Raw genomic sequence first — 27,928 nt, 5'->3', positions numbered from 1 at the left:
AGAAACGGGTCGGGGTTCTTATGGGTTAAAGTGTGGTGAGTCCTTGTGAAGCAGAAATCACCTACAACTGTTTTGCTCTCAGCACCTGGACAAGAAAGAGCATTTCTGCTGCACACTGACTAAAGGTCTAAAGCCTTCATGCTATAATGTCTCCATAAGGATATAATGCTCCTCATAAGCAAGAAAAACAAAACTGTTGAATGGATGAAAAAATAACTTAGTTATTCATATATCTTTACCACTAGTGGGGCAAAAATGTGAAGTTTGGTCTGAGGGGGCAAATTAACAACTATTCTGTTACTTAAAATCAAATAAAGTTTATTCTCTGTACGGAAACTATTTACTGTAGGACATCTCACACTCAGCTTGTCAGACTAAAAGAACTATCGCGGTAGTTTATTGGATGTCACATTGTGCGAGATGGGTGTAAAAAAAAATCTTGGTCACAATCTGTCAGACTGCACGATATCACTGTGAGGCTGTGCACTGACTATGTGGTGAATGGTAGCGCTACGATGTAGATAGAAAAATTATACAAAAGCAGAGACACGTCGTCAGCTCATCCATCTGCACCGATCTGATGTTTTGAAAATGCAGCTGAGTAACACAGACTTTTTGGGTTTTTGTGTGCCGTCGACATATTAAGGAGAACAAGTGTTTTCCCCCTGATCCTTATTCAAAAAACTGCGCTTATGAAACGTCATGCCAGCCGGTGTAGTCTGTGTCATTTCATGTCGTATTCTGCTTTGTTTGTTTGTAGACGCTGGTCGTAGCAGTCACATTGTGAGAATTTTGTCTTTGGTCACCAAAGCTCCCAATCGCTCGTCAGTGGACATGTCTTACTGTGATCTAGGAGCACCGTTTGGTTCGACGACCACGTTTCTCTCACAGTTTTCAACTTTCGCCCCAGACAGCCCAAAATCACAAGGTTCAAAGGAGGCTTTAGATGCACTTCCATCACTCTACTCTGTAATGTCTTTTCCAAATTTCATGGTCAAGTGTCGGACTGACAGTCCAACAAACACTGTTTGGTTCTGGGGAGTCAGCCAGGAGTTCCCTGACTAACTTACTGTCTGTTAAACCGGTCTGTGTTGTTTTTTTTGCCTTTACTAGATAGTGGGCAGTGAAGAGGCAGTGAGGAAACAAGGGAGAGAGACAGAGAGATGGGTATGACATGCGACAAAGATCCCCGGCTGGAATCGAACCAGGGATTTTTCCGGTTACTGTATGTGGCATTCCCAGAAACCGTCCGGCTACCAGGGAGCTCCACACCAGTCTGTTTTAATTATGTGTCAGCTGCTCAATCACCAGAGTAAGCATCTGTTCTTTCCCCTTCTCTGGTATGCACTGCACTCTTTATGTGGAGCTACATGGGGAATAACAAATTTCTGTGTGTGTGTGTGTGTGTGTGTGTGAGATATTTTCAAAACAGCAGGGGATTACCAGTAATTCTGCCCTCTCTGCCTCTCCCATCCTCCATCAGAAAAGAAAATAAAGACGCACGTTGTGTCATATTGAAGTTTTTTTCTACTTTTTCATAATCACAATGAAATGTAATTTTTAGAATTTATTTAGCTTGTTTGGATTATTGTAACATACCATAAGGGCTACCATACATACCATACAAAGTCCAAGTGATTCTGCGACCTATTGACTGATATTTCCATCCATTAAAGCCACACGCTCTCGCTAGTGGGTCTAAATATGACAAACAACTCTACATGTTTTGACGTATTTTACTTAAAACGATGTTCTCATAGTTCATGACTGAGATTCTAGTTATTGGAGCAAAAGCCTAAAACCATTCACACTAAACACCAAGGAACAGTGTTATCACTGACCCTGACCTAAATTTAATTAAGTGACTAAAGTGTCTTTTTATCATTTAAGAAATATTGCCACAGTCAGACCGTTTCTCTCCCGGGCAGACACAGAGAAGTTAATATATGCTTTTATCTCCAGTAGACTGGACTATTAACACTCTCTTGTCTTGTCTAAGCTCCCATCCAGTTTTAAAAATCTTTACATTGGTTACCAGTCTGTCACAGCACTAATTTTAAGATTCCTTAAATCACTGAATGGCTTTTTCCCATCTTGCCTGTCTAACATGGTTAAAACAGATACACCTGCTGGGTCCCTTTTTAGATCATCTGGCTCAAACTTGACTCTTGACTGTTCCTGAAGTCAGAACTAAAAGACACTGAGAGGCAACTCTGGCCTTGTTTTTAATGTTTTTATCATAAATGCTATTTCTGCTATGAGATAATTATATAAATAATGACACCATTCCTGATACCCTGTTGTTTGAACAATAATCCCTCCTTGTATTATACACTGATTGTTTTTAAATAAAATTAAGGTGGTAAAATTACACTGAATCCAGGGATAGCTATTAAACACACCTGTTTTAATATAAATACCTAATAAGAAGCCCTTAAAAATAGTGAACTGAGGAAGTTAGAGAGACTATCCCATAAAAAACCACTGGCTGTCAAAACCTGTGACTGCGGGTTTATCAGTGGCAATATCTTATTGGCGTCCTCGCCTCTCTGACTCACTCAGTATCTGGATCAGCTAAATACCTAAACGTTAAGAAACAGCATCTCACCTAGAACAGCAGGAGCCATGCAGAGGCAGTCAAATTGTGTGACGTAGTCCTCCTTAAAGTCAGAGTTGATGGGGTAGTGGTGAGCTAACTTGAGCATCTTCTTGAAGGCATCGTAAATGAAAATGAAGCTGATCAGACAGGAGAAGCCTTCCTCAGTGAAGCGGGTGAAGTACTGCACCAAGAAGCTAGCGTCTGTGGCCACGAGCACCAGGCAGAAGAACGCCGACCAAAGGCCGATCCACAGTCGGAACTCCATGTAGTCAAAGTTATTATCTCTGTATGACAAAAAACATACACAACCACAAGCAAATATTTAAAAATAGTCAGTGAAATTCATTTAAGTGTTTCATATGACAGAGTATAATCTGAGATTTTGAGAATTAAGACATGAAAGTAAAAGATAAAGTTGTAATTTTACAAGGAAAGGGCATTATATTACAAGAAATATTTCAGGCATAAAGTCAAAATGGAAAAAAATGACAGACTGCTCTCACCTTTTTATTACAAGAGAATATTAAAAAGTCATAATATTATGATTATTATGACTTTGTTCTTGAAAAATTACATCTTGAAAATGAAATCTCTTGTCCTAGCGGAAGCCCTAATACTCCTAATACTACCTAATTAGCAAATGGGCCTTTTGCAAACTGAGAAAATGGAGAAGAGACCTGCTGAAGTTGAAGAGCAGCCGTTCAAACACCAGAACAGGACCCGTGCTGCTGAGGATGGTGAGCGGCTGACCTGCCAGCAGACAGAAGACTCCACCAGCGATGGCTGTGCCCAGAAAACTCTCCAACACACCCTGAAGATAAAGAGGGAAAGTCAGGGAATCATTCAAAGCATAAATGGTTAACACTCTACAAACTGTAAAAAGGTTCATTTCTGTGTCTGACCTGCATGTTCTCTGTAGCGTCGCCCAGCAGCCCACCGAAGGTGATGGCGTTTGTCACAGTTCCCAGGTAAATAAACATAATGGCCGACAGGGCCTGAATGTGAAAAGCATCGGTGAAGTCACTGACGAAGAAAGGCAGTTTTCTTTTGATGTCAAGTATGAGACCTCCACAAAACCTGAAAACAGAAGCAAAAAGGTGTTTAGTTTCCCAAAATATGGAATAATAAAACACAACAGGAACACTGTATGTATGTTAGGCCTGTTATTGTTCATTTCCCAGGCTCTGCATACTATGAGCTTCTTTTCAATATTTAACCAATATATATTTATTAAGAAAATAGCTATATGACTCTTCTTAGTTTACAAGACAGCATTTCATATGAAACATAACACTGAGTCAGAAGGATTGTGAAGGTACATGATTGAGATCTGAGGAACTTGACCCCTGCGCTGCGTAATATTTTTAAACTCCTATTTAACCGTCAGTTGTTCAATTTCAAATACCAATTTGCTCACTAAAAGGTTAAATATGCTTGAAAGAAATACATTGTTTTTCTAAATTTCACACTTCTCATTGTCCATTACTGTATTTAAAGGTCATGTGATGATACTCAGCGTCCAGGCAAATAATTAAAGCAATCCAAATATTCTTCCTATCAAATACATAAATTAAAACACTATCGTACAGTATCTGGCCTATCTGGACAGCATTGCATGGAAAGTCTTAAGGCAAACTTTGGTAACATGTATGTCACAGCAAAATTCTGGATCTGGTTTTGTTCGTGATTTCATACCTTCCGGTCTTCTTCAGCTCGTCCCCTGCAGCGTGCCCCCCTCCTCCGTGACCTCCATCATGAGGCATATCTCCGTTCATCTGAGAGTCTCCTCCTGCATACATGTTTTTCCTAAAATACACATAAACACACAGTTTTGTTCAGTCTGGAAGGTGCAATATCTCTGATTCGCTTCTTATGTTGATACATTTGCTGCAGCATGTAGTCGTAGCCTAATTTTTCTCGCTGTCAGTAAGACGATGTTGAAATGTGCTACCTGTGAATAAATATTAAATATCCTGATCAATCAGCGATCATATTGACAGCTGAGAGTAACAAGTTTCCAGCTTTACTAAGTTACTGCAGCTTTCTTCTGTGTGACGTGCTGACGTGCTACGGTAAGCGTATTGCATCATTTCCGGTTGCCGACTGTGTCTACTGATAGCGTTGTTGCTGCTCTCATCTCAGTTGATTTTCCTATATATATCACATTACTGTGGATTAATATCTGCTGTATATTTAAACTTCCGCTAGTTTTACACAAGCACTCTCAGCGCTTTTCTCTTAACGACTTTTCTCGCTAATCGCACAAGTTGTTAGTCACTTTAGCTCTGCAGCTAGCACTAGCAGCTTACTCAAACTAAGCAGTTAGCGATGGCTTCTCTCTCTCCCTCTCGTTCTCCTGCTCTCTCTTGCTCGGTGTGCCAAATGTTTAGTTATTCCTCTGCCTCCTTTAGTGATAGTGGTAAGTGTAATAAGTGTAGTCTATTTGCAGCACTGGAGGCAAGGCTTAGTGAATTGGAAGCGCGGCTCCGCACCATGGAAAAACAATCAGCTGCTAATATAGTTAGCCAGCCCCTAGTATCCGGTGCGGGCCGACCTAGCGTAGCTCCTACTCCCCCGGTAGCTCCCGAGCAGCCGGGAAGCCAGGGCGGCTGGGTGACTGTCCGAAGGAAGCATAGCCCTAAGCAGAAGCCCACGGTTCACCACCAACCAGTTCATGTTTCTAACAGGTTCTCCCCACTCAGCGACACACCCGCTGAGAAACAAACTCTGATTATTGGCAGCTCCATAGTCAGAAACGTGAAGTTAGCGACACCAGCAGCTATAGTAAAATGTATTCCTGGGGCCAGAGCGGGCGACATTGAGTCAAATTTAAAACTGCTGGCTAAGAATAAGCGTAAATATGGTAGGATTGTCATCCATGTCGGCGGCAACGACTCCCGATTACGCCAATCAGAAGTCACCAAAATTAATGTTGAGTCGGTGTGTACATTTGCTAAAACAATGTCGGACTCCGTAATTTTCTCTGGACCGCTGCCTAATCTGACCAGTGATGACATGTATAGCCGCATGTCACAATTCAACCGCTGGTTGTCGAGGTGGTGTCCAGCAAACGATGTGGGCTTCATAGATAATTGGCAGACTTTCTGGGGAAGACCTGGTCTGATTAGGAGAGACGGCATACATCCCACTTTGGATGGAGCTGCTCTCATATCCAGAAATATGGCCAAGTTTATTAGTAAACCAAAACCATGACAACCCAGAGTTGAGACCAGGAGGCAGAGCTGCAGTCCTACACGCTTCTCTGCGCTTCCATTAGAGCAGTTACCCACCCAAAACCACATAGAGACTGTGTCTGTCCCCCGACCACATAAATCAATTAAATCCAAAGTAAACAAAAGAAGAGTCATTCATGAAAATCTAGTAAAAATTAAAACCACTACTGCAATAGTACAACAAAATAAGATAATTAAATGTGGACTCTTGAACATTAGATCTCTTTCATCTAAAGCAGTTTTAGTAAACGATTTAATTTCAGATCATCGTATTGATTTATTTTCTCTCACTGAAACCTGGCTGTGTCATGAAGAATATGTCAGCCTTAATGAATCCACTCCCCCCAGTCATATTAATACTCATATTCCTCGAGACACTGGCCGAGGAGGAGGAGTTGCAGCCATTTTCAACTCAAGCCTAATCATCAACCCTAGACCTAAATTTAATTATAACTCATTCGAAAGCCTTGTTCTTAGTCTCTCTCAGCCAACCTGGAAAACTTTACAGCCAGTTCTATTTGTTATAGTGTATCGTCCTCCTGGCCCGTACTCTGAATTCCTATCTGAATTCTCAGAGTTTTTGTCGTATTTAGTCCTTAGTACAGATAAAGTAATTATAGTAGGTGATTTTAATATTCATGTGGACGTTGATAGTGACAGTCTCAGCACTGCATTTCTCTCATTATTAGACTCAATTGGCTTCTCTCAGTGTGTAAATAATCCCACTCACCGTCTTAACCACACCCTAGACCTTGTTTTGATTTATGGGATTGAAATTGAACATTTAATATTTTTTCCACAAAATCCTATTTTATCAGATCATTTTTTAATAACTTTTGAATTCCTATTACTGGATTACACACCATTAGATAAAAATGTCCTCACTAGATGTCTCTCTGATAGTGTTGTAGATAAATTTAAGGAAGCAATTCCGTCAATACTGAATTCACTGCCATGTCTCAATACTACAGAGGACTCTTATGTTAACTTTAGTCCCTCCCAAATTGATAATCTTATTGATAGTGCTGCAGGCTCACTAAGACAAACACTCGACTCCATCGCCCCCTTAAAAAAGAAGATAATAAAACGTAAGAGGTTAGCTCCATGGTTTAACTCCCAAACCCGCAAATTAAAGCAAACATCGCGAAAATTGGAAAGGATTTGGCGTTCCACCAAAGTAGAAGATTCTCGCTTAGCCTGGCAAGATAGTCTTAAAACATATAGGAAGGCCCTCTGTAATGCCAGAGCCGCCTATTACTCAGAATTAATAGAAGAGAATAAAAACTGCCCTAGGTTCCTTTTCAGCACTTTGGCCAGGCTGACAAAGAGTCATAACTCTACTGATCCATGTATTCCTATAGCTCTCAGTAGTAACGACTTTATGAGCTTCTTTAATGATAAAATTCTAACTATTAGAGACAAAATTAACCACCTCCTGCCCTCAACAGGCACCGTTCTCTCCCCAAACACAGGAACCTTGGTAACGGCAGTAAATCCTGACATATATTTGGACTGTTTTTCTCCAGTAGACTTGTCTGAACTAACTTCAATGATTTGTTCAGCTAAACCATCAACCTGTCTCTTAGACCCCATCCCAACTAGGCTGCTTAAGGAAGCCTTACCCTTAGTGAGCACTTCTTTACTAGATATGATCAATCTGTCTTTAGTAACAGGCTATGTACCACAGTCCTTTAAAGTAGCTGTTATTAAACCTCTTCTTAAGAAGCCTACTCTTGATTCAGGTGTTTTAGCCAATTATAGACCTATATCTAACCTTCCATTTCTATCCAAGATCCTTGAGAAAGCAGTCTCTAATCAGTTATGTGACTTTCTACATAACAATAGTTTATTTGAGGATTTTCAGTCAGGATTTAGAGCGCATCATAGCACAGAAACAGCACTGGTGAAAGTCACCAATGACCTCTTAACTGCATCGGACAAAGGATTTGTCTCTATACTTGTCCTGTTAGATCTTAGTGCTGCATTCGACACAATTGACCATCAAATCCTTTTGCAGAGACTGGAACATTTAATTGGCATTAAAGGAACTGCATTAAGCTGGTTTAAGTCCTATTTATCAGACCGATTTCAGTTTGTACATGTGAATGATGAATCCTCCGTGAAGGCAAAAGTTAGACACGGAGTTCCACAAGGTTCTGTACTTGGACCAATTCTATTCACCTTATATATGCTTCCTTTAGGTAATATTATTAGGAAACACTCCATAAATTTTCATTGTTACGCAGATGATACCCAATTATATTTATCAGTGAAGCCAGATGAACCCAATCAGTTAAACAAACTCCAAACATGCCTTAACGACATAAAGACCTGGATGACCTGCAATTTTCTACTACTAAATTCAGATAAAACTGAAGTTATTGTGCTTGGCCCTAAACACCTTAGAAACACATTATCTAATGATAAAGCTGCTCTGGATGGCATTACCCTGGCCTCCAGCACCACCGTAAGGAATCTGGGAGTTATCTTTGATCAGGATATGTCCTTTAACTCCCACATAAATCAAATTTCAAGGACTGCCTTTTTCCACTTACGTAATATCACAAAAATCAGGCACATCCTGTCCCTAAAAGATGCAGAAAAACTAGTTCACGCATTTGTTACTTCTAGGCTGGATTATTGCAATTCCTTATTATCAAGCTGCCCTAACAAGTCTCTAAAGACTCTCCAGCTGGTCCAGAATGCAGCTGCACGTGTATTGACTAAAACTAGAAAAAGAGACCACATTTCTCCCATTTTAGCTTCACTACATTGGCTTCCTGTAAAATCTAGAATAGAATTTAAAATCCTTCTCCTAACTTACAAAGCCCTTAATGGTCAGGCACCATCATATCTTGAAGAGCTCATAATACCGTATTATCCCACTAGAACACTGCGCTCCCAGTATGCAGGCTTACTGGTGGTCCCTACAGTCTTTAAAAGTAGAATGGGAGGCAGAGCCTTCAGCTATCAGGCTCCTCTTCTATGGAACCATCTACCGGATTCAGTCCGGGGTGCAGACACCCTCTCTATGTTTAAGAGTAGGCTTAAAACTTTCCTTTTTGATAAAGCTTATAGTTAGGGCCGACCAGGCTCGCCTTGGATCAGCCCTTAGTTATGCTGCTATAGGCCTAGACTACTGGGGGACTTCCCATGATGCACTGAGCTCCTCTCTCCTCCTCCTCCTCTCCATCTGTATGCATTCATGTAACATCAATGCATGTCACTAACTTTGCTTCTTCCCCGGAGTTTTTTTTTTGTGCTTTCTCATCTCACAGAAAAACCTGACTCCCGGGCCGAACCTTCGCGGTCCTTCACAGTCCTGATGGCATCCTTCCCTGTCTATTGATGCTTGTGCTTGTTGTTGTTGTTGTTGTGATTGTTTTTCTTCTGTCCCCCCTCCCCCTTTCCCTCTCTCTTTCTCTCTCTCAACCCAACCGGTCAAAGCAGATGGCCGCCCACCAAGAGCCGGGGTCTGCTTGAGGTTTCTACCCGTTAAAGGGGAGTTTTTCCTTACCGCTGTCGCCAAGTGCTTGCTCATGGGGGAATTGTTGGGTCTCTGTAAATTAAAGAGTACGGTCTTGACCTGCTCTATGTGAAAAGTGCCTTGAGATGACTTCTGTTGTGATATGGCGCTATATAAATAAAGATTGATTGATTGATTGATTAAATAAAATCCCCTCTGAGCTCCTCTGCTGCTCTTTCATAATTTAACACTGTGCTGTAACACCTGAACACCCCCTCAGTGATTCTGCAACTCTTGCTTTTCTATAAAATAATCTACTTACTGCACACACAGCATTCAGAGCAGGCACAGATCTGTGGCTTCTTACATGTTTAATGCAAGATGTGCCTGCACTCTCTCTCTCTCTATCTCTCTCTGTTTTATCAATTTTCATTTATATTTTTTACCACAAAGTCGTTCTTAAATGTACTGTTGCATTGATTGTGTGCTCACTAATTGTTGAATCCTCCGTACAGTTTGATTAACGTTGCTTCTAAGGCTTGATGGCTCTCTACCTACAACTGGTTAAAATATGACACTCATAACACATGTATAAGTGCATGGATGGCACACATGAGTTCAATGTGCTGTGTCAGTTAAAGCATGTGTGTGTGTTTTCATGCAATGTTTCCTCTGTGTGTGTGTGTGTGTGTGTATGTGTGAAGGATAAATGGGTTAATAAATGACCAGAAGACTACAGTAATTTACAGCCTGAGGTCTCTGTAGAATCAGTGAATACTTGTGGTTGCTGTCACTTTTTATAGCCCTCATAAATATTTTAAAAATAATTTGGCATGCCAGTGACACAAACTGAAACAATTTCTGTATTTTCTTAAAAATCAAATTGAAGATGGTTGAAATTAGTAAAATGTCGTCTGATTTTCTGAAATATATGTAATCATATCATACATAAAATAATTTATATAGTATTCATTGCACGTTACATAAGATAAAACTCTTCACATGTAAAATTTGTGAACATGTAAACAAAAACTTCTGCAACAGGAAGTCATTTTGTTAGTTTTTTCAAATATAAAATAGAATTTTTGAGGGGTCATGAATTTAAACAACAGAATTTTATAAAATATAAACATGATCTAGATCAGGGGTCCTCTGGCCCAGCTCCCTGTCGCTTAGAAACAAAATATCAATAAATAATGGCTATTTAATTTTAATTTATTTTATTTTATTTAGTTAGTTTATTTTAATGTAATAGTTGTTATTTTGGAGAGTTAGGTGATCTTGTAATATAAAAATAAAACGTTTTAATATTTTGTCGATCGAAATATACGTCACCTGCCGGGGCTGTTGCCGGGCAACAGGCAAGTGCATTTTTTGAGCGGTCTACCCCCAGTAAGCTAACGATGGAAAAATCCAAAAAAAGAAAGATTTCTGATGAAAATAGAACTTTTAATGCTTCATGGACAGATTTATTTGCTTTTACTGTTGACGAGAATGGTTCACCTGTTTGTGTTACACTTGATGTATTACACCCAAGCGGCAACGTCCAGGGCTGGAAAATGAAGCCAATGCGGAAGTGCCAAAAACTGCAGTTCCTTGAATGACCACTTGACTCCAAAAGCAGGTCATTCCCCATAGACCCCCATGTTAAAATGCCCAACTTTACAGCAGAAATAAACATGTTTACAGCCTGGTATAAAAGCTAATTTCTCCTTTCATGACAACTGTACGGGGGGTGAATTTTTTTATAACTCACTCGTTTAAATTTTATTAAGCCGTAAAGTTATGCATAATGAAGGACATGGCTGCTTTGAGTAACAGGTCTGCCAGCCGCTAGGTGGCTTGTTTCAGCCATTCGGCCCGCCTCTTTGCCCATTTTTGATTGGCTGGACCGCCAAGATGGCGACGGCTGGAGCGGCTCACTTTGAGCTTCAAAACCGCTCTTCAGAAACCAACGGGTGACGTCACCGTAACTACATCCATATTTTTATACAGTCTATGATTACACCTGATTTTTTAACATGCTGCTTCTGATATCCTTTGAGGTACATCGTACATCCACACAGGTTGGAGTTTTGCATAACAAACCTTAAAACTATCTTAATGACCTGTAAGGCAGATTTATGATTAAAAATACTCCTGACTTTAATGACAGTGCTGAGCATATCACTATTATATCTGCAAAATATAAAATTCTTTAAAAAAAACTTTTAAAAAAAGCATTGTATATATGGCAGAATAGACACAAGAACTCCTAAAAATGTGTGTTACCTAAACTAAAGCATTTAGTCAGTCTGTAATGGCGTACAGGTTGTCCATAACATAGTTGACAAACTAACTAACAAAAATATGTTTTCCCTTAAAATATCAAAAAAGTTGTTAATGCTGAATGAATGAATATTCTAACTTAAACCACTGAAAACAAAATACATTTGTGTGTTTTTGTTTATGTGAAATATGTACCTCTAATTAGATATTCACTCATAAGTGTAATGTAACTATAAGTGGTGTAATCGTCATTTTAGGGATCGAACAGATTTTGCGGCTCCAGGTGGGTTTTATTTGGTGGGAAATGGGCTCAAATGGCTCTTTGTATGCTGAAGGTCGCTGACCCCTGATCTAGATCATATAATCATGATACAATTACACTGAAAATTGGTAAATGGTTAGATTATCGCTATAGAAGACAACTGAAGGGACACACACAGCCTTGCAAAAGCTGCAACGGTAGGTCAATTAATCGATTCGTTGATGGATAGAAAATTTATTGGCAACTATTTTGATAATTCAATAAACATTTTAGTCCCTTATTTTAAGCAAAAATGCCAGAAAAATTCCTGGTTTCAGCTTTTAAGATGTGATGATTTAATGTTTTTCTCTGTCATACATGATCGTTATCATTGTTTGTTGCATTGTTAATTATGTTTTTAGACCTTTTGTCAGAGGAGGGGAGAGACTTCGGAGGCTCTATCCTGATGGTGGGGTCCCATTCACCAGGAGGAAGCACAATCACCTCATCCAGGAACTCATCGATACCAGCCAGCAGATCCTGTCTGTCCTTGGCCTTATACGCAATGTCATGGAAGACCTGGACAAAGACAGAGAAGGACGTGGCATTTGAGTGTGAGAGAGACCTGTCAAAGCTCGCAGTGTCACCAGGCAGCGAACTGTGATATCAGATCTGCTGATTAATAGATGAGGAAGAGAGCGAGATCACACACACGCATTTGACAACAAAAACATCACAAATCCAGGTGTAAGTGCACCAATGAAGTAAAGAAGATATATTTACCCAGAGAGACAGAGATGCATTTCATAAATAAAATATGAATGCAATGCAGCATCAACTCACACACGCTGTACGTCTCTTAATTTCTTTCATGAGCTACTGATCACTTTGAACTTTTTTTGTTTACATAAATACTAATTCATACTCTGTATTGGAAAAATATGGTAAAAACTAAAAATGTTGATACTCATAAATAAATCCTAAAAATTATTTCTTTCCCACAGGAGAACTCCAAGAATTTGAGGAAGTATTCCAGATGATTTACTACACTTTTAGCACATCTTTACTTTATTCAAAAACTGTGGAATGATCTTCAATTTTACCAGTTTGTAAAGAAGTAGTGAAGTAAATAAGATTGTCAGCCTACAGATGGTGGACAAAATAACATGAACACTTACAGTATTATGCAATCCAACAAAACTTCATAAAAAACCCTTTAAAATGCTATAGTATTGAATCAACTACTCACTGTCAACAAAAATCAAACATTATAAGCTTCACACAGGTAGTCTTACTCCCTGTATTTGGCGAAGGGCATCACGGTAAGTGAGACATTTACTGTCAAAACTCAGTGAAAGTGATGTGTCAGGTTAAATGAAAGGTCTAATTTTGATGTGTGTATCAGAGACTCGCCGTCAGCATTAAAATAAAACGCAGATGAAATGTGTCTCACCTCATCTGACATCAGGGTAGCGATGGCTCTACCTATCTCATGGTACGACTTGGCTTTGCCTTTGGGTCCGAGCAGGATGAATAAAAATCTGCAAATTAAAAAAAACAAAACAAAAAGAAAAGAAAAATAAATAAACCTTTATATATTTACAACTGCAGAGGAGACCTGGATGTTGAGATAAATAATGTTCTTGCATGGATTTATGTGCATAATGGGCAAAACTACCCAGTAAATTTTCTTTTTTTTTTCCTGAAATACAACTCTCTGTAACCATAACTGTCAGTAATGAATAATGAAATTAAGAAAAGTACACAATTTTACAGTAATACATTCTGTTAAAGTGGCTGGTTTGGTTATGTGAAGTTTGTACAGAAAGCAGCTGTGTTCTTCACCGATTTTTAAAATATATGGACACATTTACTAAAGTTAACTAAGCACGCAGACATGACGTCACTCTGTTTTGACTGCAGTGCAGCTGCTGAATATACATTCCAGCCATTCAAATACTTTAGAAATATTTCTACAAGCTTCATTATAACAATACAACCTTAAAAGGGAGTTGTTTAGCCTGAGTACGGCCATAACGGTGACGCATTAGATACGTCTACAGCACAGAGGAGTTACTAATTCATGTGTGCTGCTTGAAAAGTTGCCTCCATTGTAATAATCAAGTGTAAGAATAAAGAATAACAGAAAATAAACTTGCTCCTTTCTCCTTGGTTACCACAACACTGGACATATAACAAACAAAAAGAAACCAGTTCAGCGAAGCTACTGTGGTGTTTCTCCCTCAGTAGCCAGAACACAAACAGGAGGTGGACACATTAAAACCTGTATGATTTATTCTAATCTTTTAAAGTATTTTTCCAGAGTTTGTAGAGTAACATCTGTCATTGTTATAAAACCTTATAATGTTATGTAAGATTTTACTTAGGCAATTTTAACTCCTGACTCATGGCAACTTCTGGACTGACACCTTCTTTCTACATTGAAAATTTAGCTCCTATTTAAAAAATTCCAGGAGTTAGAACATGAATCTCAGCCACCTTGTGGGAACAGGGACTTCTGTTAAGGCTCCCAGCATCACAGCTTGCTGCAGACGAACAAATGCCACAAACGGTGCGTCTAAGAAGTCCACCTCCCCCACCAGCACGTTGGAGGCTTCGGCGTCTCTGGGCAACTTCTTCATGAACTTGTTCCTCAGCTAAAAAGTACAAAAGAGAACAGGAGGAGACGTTAAATGCTACGTTCACACCATCAACCTGCCTTGTATGACGCAGTCTGAATTAGGCGACCTATATCAAACAGGACAATCCCATTCAGCTTAAATACCAAACCAGGAGGCTCCCCTTGTATCTACATAATTAAAGATTGTCAGTCAAAATACTCTTTGTCTTCACAGACAGACCGCGAAACTGCTTCAGAGGTGTTTTAACAACTTCTGTGTCAACTCTCTTTTTGTCTGTTGTGATCTCTGGTGAGCTAACAGTGTAAATGTAATAAACCGTATAAACCCAATGAATTAAGCTCTAATGGTAGATAGAAAACAACTAAAAACGCAGAAATTTTACCTGCAGCCGTCTGATAGTATGGCAATGACGATTAAAGGACCATACCAGTGTTTTTACATGTTTTACATTATTTTAAATGTTTTTTACATTATATTGAGAATATAACTTTTTTTCATGGTGGCTGCAATATATTTCATCTTTCTTTTTTAAAATTAACGAATGTTCGTTTTTGGTCTTTTGATAATGGTGTGAAAATTCTGAAGATGGCTGCTATGCTCCAAAATAATTTCTCAACATAAAGCTGGAATCTTTGCAGAGTGCTGTAGTTTTCTAGTGTGTTTGAAGTTGTCTTAATGTTTTTTTTATATTGCAGTGCTGTGTTAAGAAGATCTTTAAAAGATAATTTAAAAAGGTACTACCCACACTGTTTGGTCTGACGACAGGAACACGAGTATTTTCATGCCAAAACAGCAATGAAAACACATTTTCTGTTGTAGCTGTGGTATTTATCTTACATGTTATTATTAAAATATTATCAAGATGGTTTGATCTGTACATCAGTTTATACTCCAGATACTGCCGGAGCAGACCTTAAGACACATGGTATATCGTACCAGGTATGGTCACTGGTCATCTCTGCCCTCAGAGGAGACAATTCATGACTTTAAGTGAAATTCAAACCATTTCTTGAACACCAGCAGCCGAGCATAATGTCCAGAGAAACACACAGTTCCTCAGCACAGGTGGTGGACATCTTGATGTCATGTAAAAGGATTTGAGGTTTACATTTTTGAAACTCTTAAGGTAATATTTTTTTAAAATGCCCTTCAGTTGCTAACGATCTCTGCTCATTCATACACCTCTGGTTGAACACTCGATCGCTTGTTCTGAAGCTCCTTTCAGTTTTCTGTGGTTTCAAGGTGCTGTTATCACACTCTTCTATCACAATGCACTTCATGCCACACTCGCTTCATCAGTTGTTCCCCATGATAACAAAGGGGGCATGCTTATTGTATGTGCAGCTTGAGATTGTTAATAAATCAAACTTCAAAGACAATGAATTATAACCATTTAGATAAGATAATCATGGAAAACCATTGTGTTAGATATTAACTTTGAGAACAGCAGAGATCCCACAGAAAACATTTACCAAGACACAGCCAGTGACGTTTCACAGGACCTCTGTGTCCTGGATTATGTTTTACATCAATCTCAGTTTGGGTTTAAATTATTTTCTTCAACATCTCTTAACATATAACACGTAAGACTTGTATTTGTAGTTCAATGTTCTGAATTGGTTAATTGACCCTAAGCCAGACATTTTTAAGGATTGAGACTGTTTTCCGACCTCTTCAGAAACTCTTGTGGTTAATGTAAAAGAGACACAGAGCCATCCAGCTAAATCAAAGCTTTCAGAACTTAATACCTGAAAAGTTGACATTTTGGAGGTTTTTACTTACATGCTGACAGGCTCCACTGGCCCATTACACAGTGAGTAGAGTTGTTTCATTGTCTACAAGAATTGATAAAAACATCAAGGAGATTCTATAATGACCTTCATCACCTCTGCTCTACCGTATTAATATGGAAGCAAAGAGCAGCTGTGCTTGCAATTATTTTTTTAATGCCATTGTCTCAAGCTAACAAAGCTAGTTTTCTCCTGATAACGGGTTGATTTATCTCATTATCTTGAGAAAACAAAAGACCAATTTCTCAAGATAATGAGATAATTTATCACAAGAGAACAACTTTTTCCTTGCTGCTGGCTCATTTTGGTCAGTATGAACATGAATATTAACTGGCACTTTGCATGTCATTCCTCCATGCATTGTTCATTATGTTGAACCAATGCTACATCTATAATAGTGCACTCATAATAGTTATTACAAAATTGCTGTCACAAAAGAGCACCCATGGAAGAAAAGATATGCACTCAGTGGTGGCACATCTCACTAACTACACTGTCCTATAGCCAGAAGTCAGACTACATAGCAGAATCTCTGATACTTAAAAAATACTTAGACTAATGGGTGCCTCCATGACAAAATAATATGCATTGTTATATTTTCATTAGCTTAAATTATTATTGATATGATAAAAGCATCTAAATTGTTAGTGGTGTAAACTGAACCATCATGATAGCCAATGGAGTAGGCTGCTTCAACATGCATGCCACTCCTTTTCGCCGATAAACACACATAATAAGAGGAAACGACCTTTTGTTTTCTTGTGGTAACCGGTTGATTATCTTGTTACCTCGAGATAACAAAATAATTAACTTGTGATCTTGAGATAACGGCTGCCCCTCAGCAGGCTTCTGGAAAGCCAGCCAATCAGAACAGAGTGGGCTCATCGGGAGGGGGGACCTTAAAGAGACAAAGCTAAGACTGCCTGTTAGAGACAGAGGCTGAACTGAGGGGCTGCATAAAGGGCCAGGATAAGATAAATAAGGAGTTTTTTTTGTACTGTGAATCATGCAATGCTAATGTAGTGGAGTCCCAGAATAAAAAATATATAGAACTGGAAATGAGCATAATAGGTCCCCTTTAAATACAACAAGGAAAGAAAATAAATCAAAATGGAGACTGGCTATCTGTCTCCCACTCATCACCATGCCCGCCATATCCAGATCATGTAGTGGCATGATCACTGCCGTCAACCTTTCAGGGTTGATATCCCATAAACTTGTGACCTTCCACTGGTGAGATCCAAATAGATCCAATCAGAGGCTGTTGAGCCTTCTTGGCAAAGAGTTTGTCTGTCAATGATTGAGTCGAGAGGTTAAACCTGCGTAACTGTAAACCCTGACCTGTGTCCGACCACCGCTAATCCACATCACACTGCTCCTGTAAACTATAGCTGACCCTATTTGATTGTGAACTGGCATGATGCACAAATTCAATTATCTCAGACATGAAATATGATTAGTTCATTTGTTTTTTGTTTTGTTTTTTTTGGTTGGCACATGAGAACTTAAAACTGAGTTAATGAATGACTTTCCCCGTCTTTTACATTTGTTAACTCTTCACCTGCCTTTTCACCCTCTACAAGATCTGTTCAGACAAATGACAAAAAAATGTAATTTTCTAATATAATCTAATTTGGCAAAGTATTCCAAACAAAAAAACAAAAAAACAACTTAATTTTAAACTTTTTATTTAACCTTTAGAAAAACCAAACGCCTAAGTGAGATGACATACGAGGCCAGACGGATTTTTACATTTTGGATTTTGGATATTGAACAAAAATGTCTGTACATGTCGGGCTTTATGGACAAAAAGTATTTTTGTTATCTTTTGTCTTTTTTTTTATTCTAAAACTATAGAGAGCTGAGGCCAGGTGTGATGTGATTAAAACCCTTTTTTTTCTTGTTAGTCTGGCAGTGGTGTTTGTGGCAACATAAAGACAAATTGCTGTTGAATTTTGAAAATCTTTTTTTTATGCTTTGAGCACCACAAACTAAATTCCATTCATTCCGATTACGTTGGGATGGGAGCAAAAAACTCAAAGATAGATGTCTTAAAACTTGGACAACAAAAACTATCTGTATGGCTAGAAAACCATAATAAAATGTGCTACAAAATATTTGTATACTGTTTGTCATTTGGATAATTTGACCCTTTAAAGTCAAAACAACTACAGATGGTGAAAAACACCAATACAATGAGACTTCAAGTAGTTTGATGGGAAAACTGAGAATAGGCAAGTCTCTGAGTCTTATGCATACATTATTAAACTCTTCACGAAATAGATAAGCTCATTAACTATAGAACACAGTGTAGGTCTTCTGGACAGTCCAACACTCCAATTATGCCAATGTTGTAATGCACATGAGCTTTACAGTGTTCATAATTCAGCTATGCACTTCATCTTATTCCAGTCTTTAAATGTGGATCTGCCCGGCTCATATCTCCATTTCTATCTTATCTCGATCGTTAAGCTCTAACTTTTCAAACATGAAGCCAGTGTGAGAACGATCAGTGCATGTCAGCCCACAGAGGAAACGTCTGAATGGTATTTATAGGCTGAGTGGGTGTAGAAGCGCTTCAGTTCAGGAGATGCTCTTCCTGTCTAGCTGTCTTTTTCCTACTCTATCTGTCCCACAGGAAGACTAACTGGATCGGTCTGACCTAATTCTCCTCTCACAGAGGCATGGTCTGGGATGAGAGCATATGAACCAATGGCTGCTGTAAACTGTGGTAATCTAACTATTCAACTATTAGACTCAATGGAGTTTACAGTATGATGTCTCCATTCTGAAAAAGATCAGTGCACGGAGAATAGTTGATGGGCATGTGCAGCAATTACAGTGTAACTGGGTAAAACAGCAGCTTTCTTCAAAAGAAAGTGATCTGTAAATGAATGCGTTTTGCTGTAATTCAATTTCAATTCAAAAGTCATAAATCCAATAAACTAAATGGGAATTACAGAATTAATGGGAATTGTATGGTGAACAAAGTCTATTCACAAGCATTACTAAAAATATTTTGTGCATTTTATCCCAGCAGAAGTGCTGCAACATCACATCTGACCATCTATGAAGTACATACTTAAATAACTTGATCAATACAGCACTGTCCAGTCACATTCCTATAAATCTTAAATCTACAGCGCCCACTTTTTTTCTTTGATCCACTCAACAAAACTGGACTGAGAGATGTTGTGGGATATAGAGCTTCAGTCATCTGCTGCATTGTAGTAAAGCAGGTGATGCACTCTGCAGGTGGTTGATGTTGTGGTATTCTTGCAGAAACAGACACTCGCATATAAGCAAGATGGATAAGATGGTGTGAACCATACAGTTACCAGAGGGCGAAGGAGAAGTAAAGATGCTGCAAATTCAGAAAATTCAGGAAATTCAATGAGAAAATGAGAAAAAAAACCTCACATTGATATCTTCTCGAGGTGTGACAGATAAAGTAATGTAGTGGAAATGGACTGGAAAAGACTGGGAGAGTACAGGAGAGTGTTTTGGTGTGTACTTTCCATTATAAATTAATCATTAATTTTATCTTTCTCACCTTGCTCGCCCTTTCTCTGTTATTCATTATACCCAAATTCTTAGTCTAACAATTGTCCTCACGGCAGTCTCCTCTTGCTCCAAAAGCTCCACACTGACCATTAAAGGAAAAGTTTATTCGGTTTTTCGACAGACTTAACAAACTGCTAAGCGGAGCAGAGATTTTACATAAGCAAGCAGAATATAGTTTTACAGACTTGCCTGTAGCAGGTTCAGAGCAGCTGCAGCAGACTGAGTGATGACGGAAGAGGTTGGAACAATGTACTTTAGACAATGTTATCTCTGCTCTGAGCTCAGTCTGCTCAGACTGGTTTCTTCAGCTCTGCAGTTGATGAAGCTGCATCTGGTTGCAAAGGTGAATGTAAGCCTCGCAATGCCAGCCTTCGATTATGTAATCATGTTCTACTACCTGGCTTGAAAGGCATTTTGTTTAGCACCTTCCAGCACTTTTAAAGTTCAGTAATTAATACAATATATATTGTATGACCAAAGCGTAAAAAGGACACGTTTTATTACTTTTGGGAAGAGCCATTTCCCTGTTTACAGTGTTTGTGCTAAGCTAACCTAACTGGCTGGTGATGGTAGCTTCATATCTACCGCACAGATATGAGAGTGGCATCGATCTTATCTTACTCTCAGCAAAATAAACAAATAGCATTTTTCCCAAACTTGAGGTCATGACCCAAAGTGGGCCATGGACCTGTTTTTATTTGGTCATCAATTGACAGAGTAAAATGCATGTTATGATGCTATGATATGTGAATTCATTTTACTAATTAAAATAGAAGAGTGTTCTTTTTTGCTACACTGGTCTGTTCAGCTCAGATGCCGTGTGCAGGGCTGTTTTACCATTTTTCCTGTGCAAAGAGACTTTCAGGAGATTGACATTAGCCTGCAAATCGGAGAGGAAATACAGTTAGCTAGCTAGTCATAAACTTGTTTATTTTGTAATGTCACTTTTCACAAGGTTCTCCCATATTTGCTTATTTACCAAACTGGCTTCGTATTGCGGCGTCAGCCAACGCCACGCGGCAATCATGCACGACATTCTGTCCCCGGCTCATGGGCTTGTCCCTAATGTGAATTAGGCAACAAAGTGCATTTATTCAACATTGTTTTTACAGTGGAAGAGGCAGTTATGTGTGGGTTACATTTGTATTAGTTAAGTGCAACTGTGTGTCAGTTTCCATGCCACACAAAAGTCAGACATTATGTGTGTGTGTGTGACTAATGTAGTGGTGACGAGTGAGAGTGGTGACTTTTAATGATAATATCCTCTCTCTTATCTACCAGGCATTCAAAGGGAACAGAGCAGCACTGAGGGCATCATACCAAGTTAGCCTCCACTTTGCCAAGGTCAAGAAGCCCCATTCCATTGAAGGGCAGCTGATAAAACCATGTTTAACTATGTGTCCCTCTCTCTCTTGGGTGAGGAAGCCCACTCTCAAATAACACCGTTGCAACCAGAATCAAGGACATGGCGGCGGACGTTCAGAAGTCAGTTACAGCGGAAAGATTGGAATACAAAATATTTTCTCTGCAGCTAGATGAGTCTGTTGATGTTGCTGGGATTCCCCAGTTAATGGTCTTTGCCAGATACACCAGGAGTAAGGAAATCAAGGAGGAGCTCCTGTTCTGTAACTGGCTGCACACAACAATGACGTGAGAGGATATTTTCAGAGTGGTGGACAAAAATTTGAAAGATCTCAAACTGGAATGGATTAACTACATTGGAATTTGCACAGATGGCGCCAGGAGCATGACTGGGTGAAGTCTGGTTTTGTGGCTCATATTCATAGAGTGGTTCCAAATGTGAAGCTGACACATTGCATCACCCACAGAGAAGCAAAACATTACAGTGTGACCTACGAGAGGTTTTTGATATGGTTGTGAGAGTAGTGAATCAAAACACGACCATTACAATCATGGCTCCTCACAGAGCTATGCAGGGAAATGGGAGCAGAGTAGGAGCACCTGCTTTCTCACTGAGGTGAAGTGGCTCTCCAGGGGAAGAGTTCTGCAGAGAGTGTGGGAACTGAGAGAAGAGGTCATGGCCTCCTGTACCTCAAGAATAAGGATCCTAACCTTGCCAAGCATTTTGAGGAGAAGTAGTGGCTGGCAAGATTTTCCTACCTTGTGGACATTTTCAACAAGCTCAACACACTGAACACAAGCGAGAACAGCATTTTGGAGCTGGAAGATGGAATTCAAGGATTCATTGCACGCCTGGGTCTGTGGCAGTCCCAGCTGGGTGCAAGCGAACTGGCAATGTTTTATGTCCTCTCTGCCAACCAAGAGCACACGGGGGTTCCCCTGAGTGACTCGGTGAAGCAGAACATAGCTGGGCACGTCTGGCTACAGGAGAACTTTAAACACTACTTCCCTGACTCAAAGGGATCTCAAAACCTTCAGCGGGTGAAGTATCCCTTCCAAGCTGTGCCATCACTAGAGCTGGGTCTAAGTCAGACAGACCTAGAGGCACTGGTCACACTGCAGGTCAACAAGAGTAAGATGCGGTTTGACACAATCACCCTCTCACAGCAGGTACGTAGAGTTCTCCTGCTTGGCTAAGAAAGCTGTAGATGTGTTGGTTCAGTTTGGCACCACATACTTATGTGAATCTGGGTTTTCTACTCTAGCATACCTGAAAAAACAAATACAGAAACAGACTAAATGCTCAGCAGACTAGCACTTTCAAAAACAAAGTTCAGAATAGATCTGCTGGTTGAAAACTTCAGCCAGTCACATAGCCATGTATTAATTTTTTATTCCCCTTCTAGCATGTCAGGTCAGTATCATTTCAAAATAAGTCAGTAAAAATAAATCAGAATGTTGCTCAAGGTGGTCATTAAGGTTGAGGGATGGAGGGAGGGGGTAAGAAAAGAGTTGAGGAAAGGGGTGAGAAATAGAAATGAGAGTAGAACATGTTTCTTCATTTAAAAGTGTTACAAAATTGTACATATTTTATGAGGTGGTGAGAAACTTAATATTACACTCAGCAAATTGATTATTGCTGTCATATACTTTTATAATGAAATAAGCACATTTCATATACTTTTTATATTCACTGTTTGTTGTGCTCTTTAACAGATTTTATGGCAATTTGTGATGTATTTTTGTAAGTCTGGTTCCCAGAGACACCAGATTTATTTTTTGGGTCTCAAACCTCTGTACTACTCCTTCAACCTCATCTGAAACTGACTGAACCAACACTCCACTCACTAAGCTATAAGTAAACTTTGCTATTGATTTTCAGTTTGAAAAAACATAAGATGTACTGGAAACCCTAAATTATTCCTAAAACTCTGTTTCTGAATAATAGGCCACACAGCTGCCGGATTAAGCTTCATTTTCATCTATAACATCTAGTTTAAAATGTTGATCGGCATATGTGAAGACAACTAATTTTTGTCAAAACGTCGAGCCAGCAAGCGATGTCATGATCTCCATAGTTGATTGATTTATCTTGTACATATCTAATAGGACTAAGTTGACTTTCACAGGCTTTAATCTTGACCTTAATAGACTGAAATTATCATTACATAGTCACAATATAACTATTTATCTAAGTTCGTGAAAACATTTGCTATCTGTTTCTCGTTAACAGTGATGTGTTTTAAATTTACAGTAACTTGGCAAAGAAAGGAGCACCGCCTCTAGAAACATCAGTTTCATCATCGACAGAATAAAATGCCCAGAGTTTGACTGACAGGTGCAGTGCAGAAACACTACAGCACATTTAGAGACAAAAAAATCAAGATAACAAAAATGGATTTCCACTTTAATACCATCAAGCTGACTCACCTGGTCTTTTTCTGGCTTGTCTGAAATGTCATTCATGCTGCTGGACGTCAGGTTCCGGTGAGTTGTGGTGGGACTATCTGTTAAAAAAAAAACCCCAACCCTGAGCAGTTAGATCAGCTTCACCTTCAACAGAAGGTAAGACCCAAATGGAAAAGAGGAGACCAGTGACCCAAGAAAAGACAAGTGGCCCAGACAGTTTACTCCCCAAGCACCGCCAAAAACAAGGCAACAACGACCTTCATGCAACCCATAAAACAGACAGAAATTTTGGTCAACATTAACAGTCATCTATTATAACAGGGTGCCACTGTGTTACTACAATGTTGACTGAACTCCAATTCAAATTAATTTATTATTCTTCAAACATCTTTCTCCAGACTAGGAATGCCAAAATCAAATTTTAACAGTATGAATCCATCCTTATTTTCTGAAAATAATTAGGAATTTTACTGTAGGGGATATCTGATCGTCTTGTTGTGCGTCTTTCACATCAACGTCTTCCGCTAAGCGCTCTGATTGATGCTCTGCTGACTTTAGGTTTCAGCTCGTCAACATCAGCATCAGAGGTCCGACAGAAGAACGTGACCTCACTGCAGTCCTGAAGCTGTCAAGAGATAAGAGACGATATCCGGAGAGATGCAAAATCTCCACGAGTGCGAATTCTGATGCCACTGTGCCCTTTCATATGGATTGTCACCTCTGGTCCCTAAGTATTGTGGGTAATAACATGGTTGCCAGTATGATGCAGCCACTATAAATAAGTTTCTGTATGTAGCTGCGTGATGAGAAATGATTGATAAAAAAAATAGTTGTGTTCATAGGATGCACTACTTGAGGATTAAAAAAAAATACCTAAAATAGTGAATATATTTAAGGGATCTTGTTCTGACTACAGCTTTAAAATAATGGATGAAATCCACTAAAGTAAATAAATGGAAAGTCTAAACTGACTAGGGAGGCTCTGTTGCAACTACACTATGAGAAAATGTATTTATTCAGCATCACTACTCTATAAAAGAACATAAAATTATTCTAGTGTTTTACACTACAGGTTTGATGTGGCTACGTTCAAACTGCAGCTCATCATTTCTCAGTTCTGATTGTTTTCACCAACATCTGATGTTTTTCTGCTCTTTCTTAACAGCAGAAAGAGGCACAAAGTCATTTTCCGATTCCCCTGCAGACAGTAAGATAACACCAATAATATAATTTCAGTGTCTCGATAGATTGGTTGAGCCAATGATGTCAGTGACATAATTGAAAGAAAGCCAAATACACAAGCAACGTGGTCTTCTTCGGTTGTTGCTTCTGCACTCATGAGGTAAAAACATAGATTCAGAACTGATCGGTGGTCTGCAGTGTGAACGCAGACTGGTTCCAGTGAACTTACTAAGCCAGTCCATGCTGGTACTCCTTTGGGTCTGCAAGTCTTCCATTGAGATGCGACCCGATAGGCAAGTCACAGAGTTCTCAAGAGGACTACGGGCTTTAAAACCCCAATCCAGGGCAGCAAGAAAAAAAAGGAGGAAAAAAGAGATGGAAAGGAGAGACGACACAGGAGAGTTGATAGACAAGCCCACTGAGCCAAAGCAAGTTATGTGTTAGCAGGACAAAATCAATTAGATGTTAAAAAGATTTGTATATGATTGTTCTGTATTTTTTAACAAGCTGTGGAGGGTAAGAACGAGGCATGAAGAGTAGTTTCATTAAATCACACCATGGGTCATTGAACAGAGAAGGGTTATAATGTATTTTAATAGATCTTATGATGTACTTTATCCTCGCAAAGTTATAATTAATTAATGATTATCAGTCACGCTCTTTATCTCAGTACTGTGATCTCGATAAGAGGCTTTCATGTGGTGAATTTCCATCTGACCACTGCAACAAAGCAGGATCATGAACAGAGGGAGCTTTTTTCTTTTGATACTCATGAACCCTGATTTATTAATATGATAGCAGGTAATAAACTACTTCACTTTCCAAAGACCCATGGCTGACAACAGATGAATTACAATGTCAAAACAGTGAAACATCTAGTTACTCAATGTGACAGAATCAAAGCAATCATACATTTGTTATTAAAGTCTATTAGACATCAGTGTGCGGTAGGGCTGTCGCTTTTTTTCTCATGTTGGTAATGACTTCAAATCTTCCAAACAAAAAAGGATTGATTTAAAATGCTGTTTGCTGCTGCTTTGAGGTTTGATTAGAGGGATATATTCATTACAGCTTTCAGATAAATTAGCCTGAACTTCACTCAGCTGAGTTGTTCATTTCAAAGATTTTATAACAAATACATTTTTATTGAGACTGATATGCAGAATGCAGTAGATAGATTCATGTTTAAATTACATAAAAACTGAGTTACAAATCAATTACATAAATATGAACTATGAACTTCAGAGATTTTCACTGCTTTAAATGATAGTCTCTCATGTTCTCTATTAGTCATATCATTTCAAAACACTGGGTGAGTTTTATGATTTCCTTTGCCTTGGACTTTTCTCACCAGTGTCATAAATTCACGCACTGACTCTTCTATCTTCAGTGTTGAAAGTCAGTTTGAAATCAGCTCGACCTGCTTTTTTACAGGTGCTGACACATTTTTTCCATTGCTCAGTGGAATTTGATGCAGTTAGTAGGTTACAGTGAGTACAGTAAAAGTGCGGTGAAAGTGATAAAACCAATCGTTTTGTGATGAATTAGCAAAACACATCTACAAACTTAAAAGTTCACTAGTTGCATGAAAGGTTTAGTGAACTAATATGAAGGATTTTTTTGTGTTTCTTCTTGACATTAATTCTTTCAAAATATAGTTTTAGGGTCAAACATTCTGATAAAGTACCAATAAAAATGTATTTTAAGCATCTACTAAGCAGAAGCTGGTACTGATTCAAAACTATTTAGTGCCACATTTGTGGGTTCATGCAGAGGAGGGCAGCAGTGTGTCCCTTTTCACTCTGTGGTGTTTCTCACTGCCCTAAAAATTCAGGTCATAAACTAAGTTGACAAAAAAAAAATCTAAATTCAACCCAGTAATGCAGGTATGAACAGCTAAATGTTTAATGAAGATAAATAGCTGATTTTGTTTTTCTTTAAATTATTAAAAAAAAAAAAGAAGACTGCACCAAACTGGCATCAGTATTACCGTTTTCCTGGTTGGAAAACAGCCTACTTGCACTGGAGACCGTCTTGCCGATGTCAGCCAGAGAACGCAGGTTGGACTTCTTGGTTTGGTGACGATGTTTCCGTAGCAACGTGTACATCACCTTGTCCTTCAGGTCTGCTTTCAGCTGGCCGTTCTCTATCTGGTTGTCGGTGATCAGCTCTGAGAAGAGAGAGAGAGAGAGAGAAGGAAGAAGAGGAGGAAACATGATTTCAGTCGGAGAAAAAAGAAAGCATCTTGCATTTAAGACATGACAAACTACATTATTACATCCAACCACCAATTTTTCAGTACTGTTTAATTGATAGGCTTTTTTTTCAAATATTCAATTGCTTAAAGTGTTTAAAGCTGAAAAAATAATGACAAATTCCCAAGTTACAAGTACCCAAAGAGATGTCTTACAAATGCATATTTTGTCTGACCAACAGTTAAAAACATAAATCTATTCCACTTAAAGTAACAAAAAAGTAAAAAAAAGTCAGTCAAGGCTCAATGTAAACATGCTGCAATTACTAAATGATTGGTATATTTATTTAAAATGGAACATGAAACATCATTTAAACAATTGTTTTATCAGAATTTAGCTCATTATTTCAGCACTTCGCTACATTGCTACATGAATTCATCAAGCATTTTGAGACTAAAGAGCATTTTACTAAAGCTCTAAGGCACAACAACACTTAACTATTTATTAAAAATAAAGCAATACAAAACAAATAAATGAATAAATGAACTAAATAAAACTGTTTTGTGTGTTTTTCTGCTGTTCTTTCAAATCGAGTTTCCATTATGTGTCTATTTTTTCCCTCCACGCAGCAATTTATCCCACAGTCTTAATTTAGTAACAGCATCACTTAAAGCAAACAGCTAAGTCACCGCAAAAAGTCTCTTCATACTTGTAAGGAGTCAATTAGTGCCTCCCAGTCTGTAATGCTCCTGTATGAGAGTCTTTGTGGCACGATGAAATGGCTCAATCACAAGGTCTAGCCTATTTTTAAAAAAGAAGGTCAGAAGCCTGAATGCTGACAGATAGCAGCCTCGGGGAGTTTCTCTTCTTGTGGAGAGGTAGTGCTGTTAATGGCCCATCAGTCAAGTCGGCTGGCCTCAAAGCAAGAGGCCCAGCTCCGCTCGGCCTGTACAGTCCGTGCAGCACAGTCAATTACT

At 38.9% G+C, this 27,928-nt stretch overlaps 1 protein-coding gene across 4 annotated transcripts in view; it reads right to left on the bottom strand.

The window, feature by feature from the left end:
• The window catches only part of slc4a4a (solute carrier family 4 member 4a), a 71,353-nt gene that overhangs the window by 13,395 nt on the left and 30,030 nt on the right, over positions 1 to 27,928 (bottom strand). For 2 of the 4 annotated variants that reach the window (XM_042422500.1, XM_042422499.1), the window contains 10 exons: positions 26,747 to 26,926; positions 24,986 to 25,081; positions 23,596 to 23,672; positions 14,307 to 14,464; positions 13,261 to 13,348; positions 12,232 to 12,386; positions 4,295 to 4,405; positions 3,502 to 3,676; positions 3,277 to 3,410; positions 2,609 to 2,883 (listed from right to left, as the gene is read on the bottom strand). In XM_042422500.1, coding sequence (XP_042278434.1) covers positions 2,609 to 2,883; positions 3,277 to 3,410; positions 3,502 to 3,676; positions 4,295 to 4,405; positions 12,232 to 12,386; positions 13,261 to 13,348; positions 14,307 to 14,464; positions 23,596 to 23,672; positions 24,986 to 25,081; positions 26,747 to 26,926 — 1,449 coding nt within the window. The remainder of the gene's footprint in view (positions 1 to 2,608; positions 2,884 to 3,276; positions 3,411 to 3,501; positions 3,677 to 4,294; positions 4,406 to 12,231; positions 12,387 to 13,260; positions 13,349 to 14,306; positions 14,465 to 23,595; positions 23,673 to 24,985; positions 25,082 to 26,746; positions 26,927 to 27,928) is intronic. The other 2 variants (XM_042422501.1, XM_042422502.1) reach the window with 2 other exon arrangements.

Source organism: Thunnus maccoyii, chromosome 9 (genome assembly GCF_910596095.1).
Source record: "Thunnus maccoyii chromosome 9, fThuMac1.1, whole genome shotgun sequence".
NCBI lineage: Eukaryota > Metazoa > Chordata > Actinopteri > Scombriformes > Scombridae > Thunnus > Thunnus maccoyii.
This window is presented reverse-complemented; position numbering and strand designations above follow the sequence as displayed.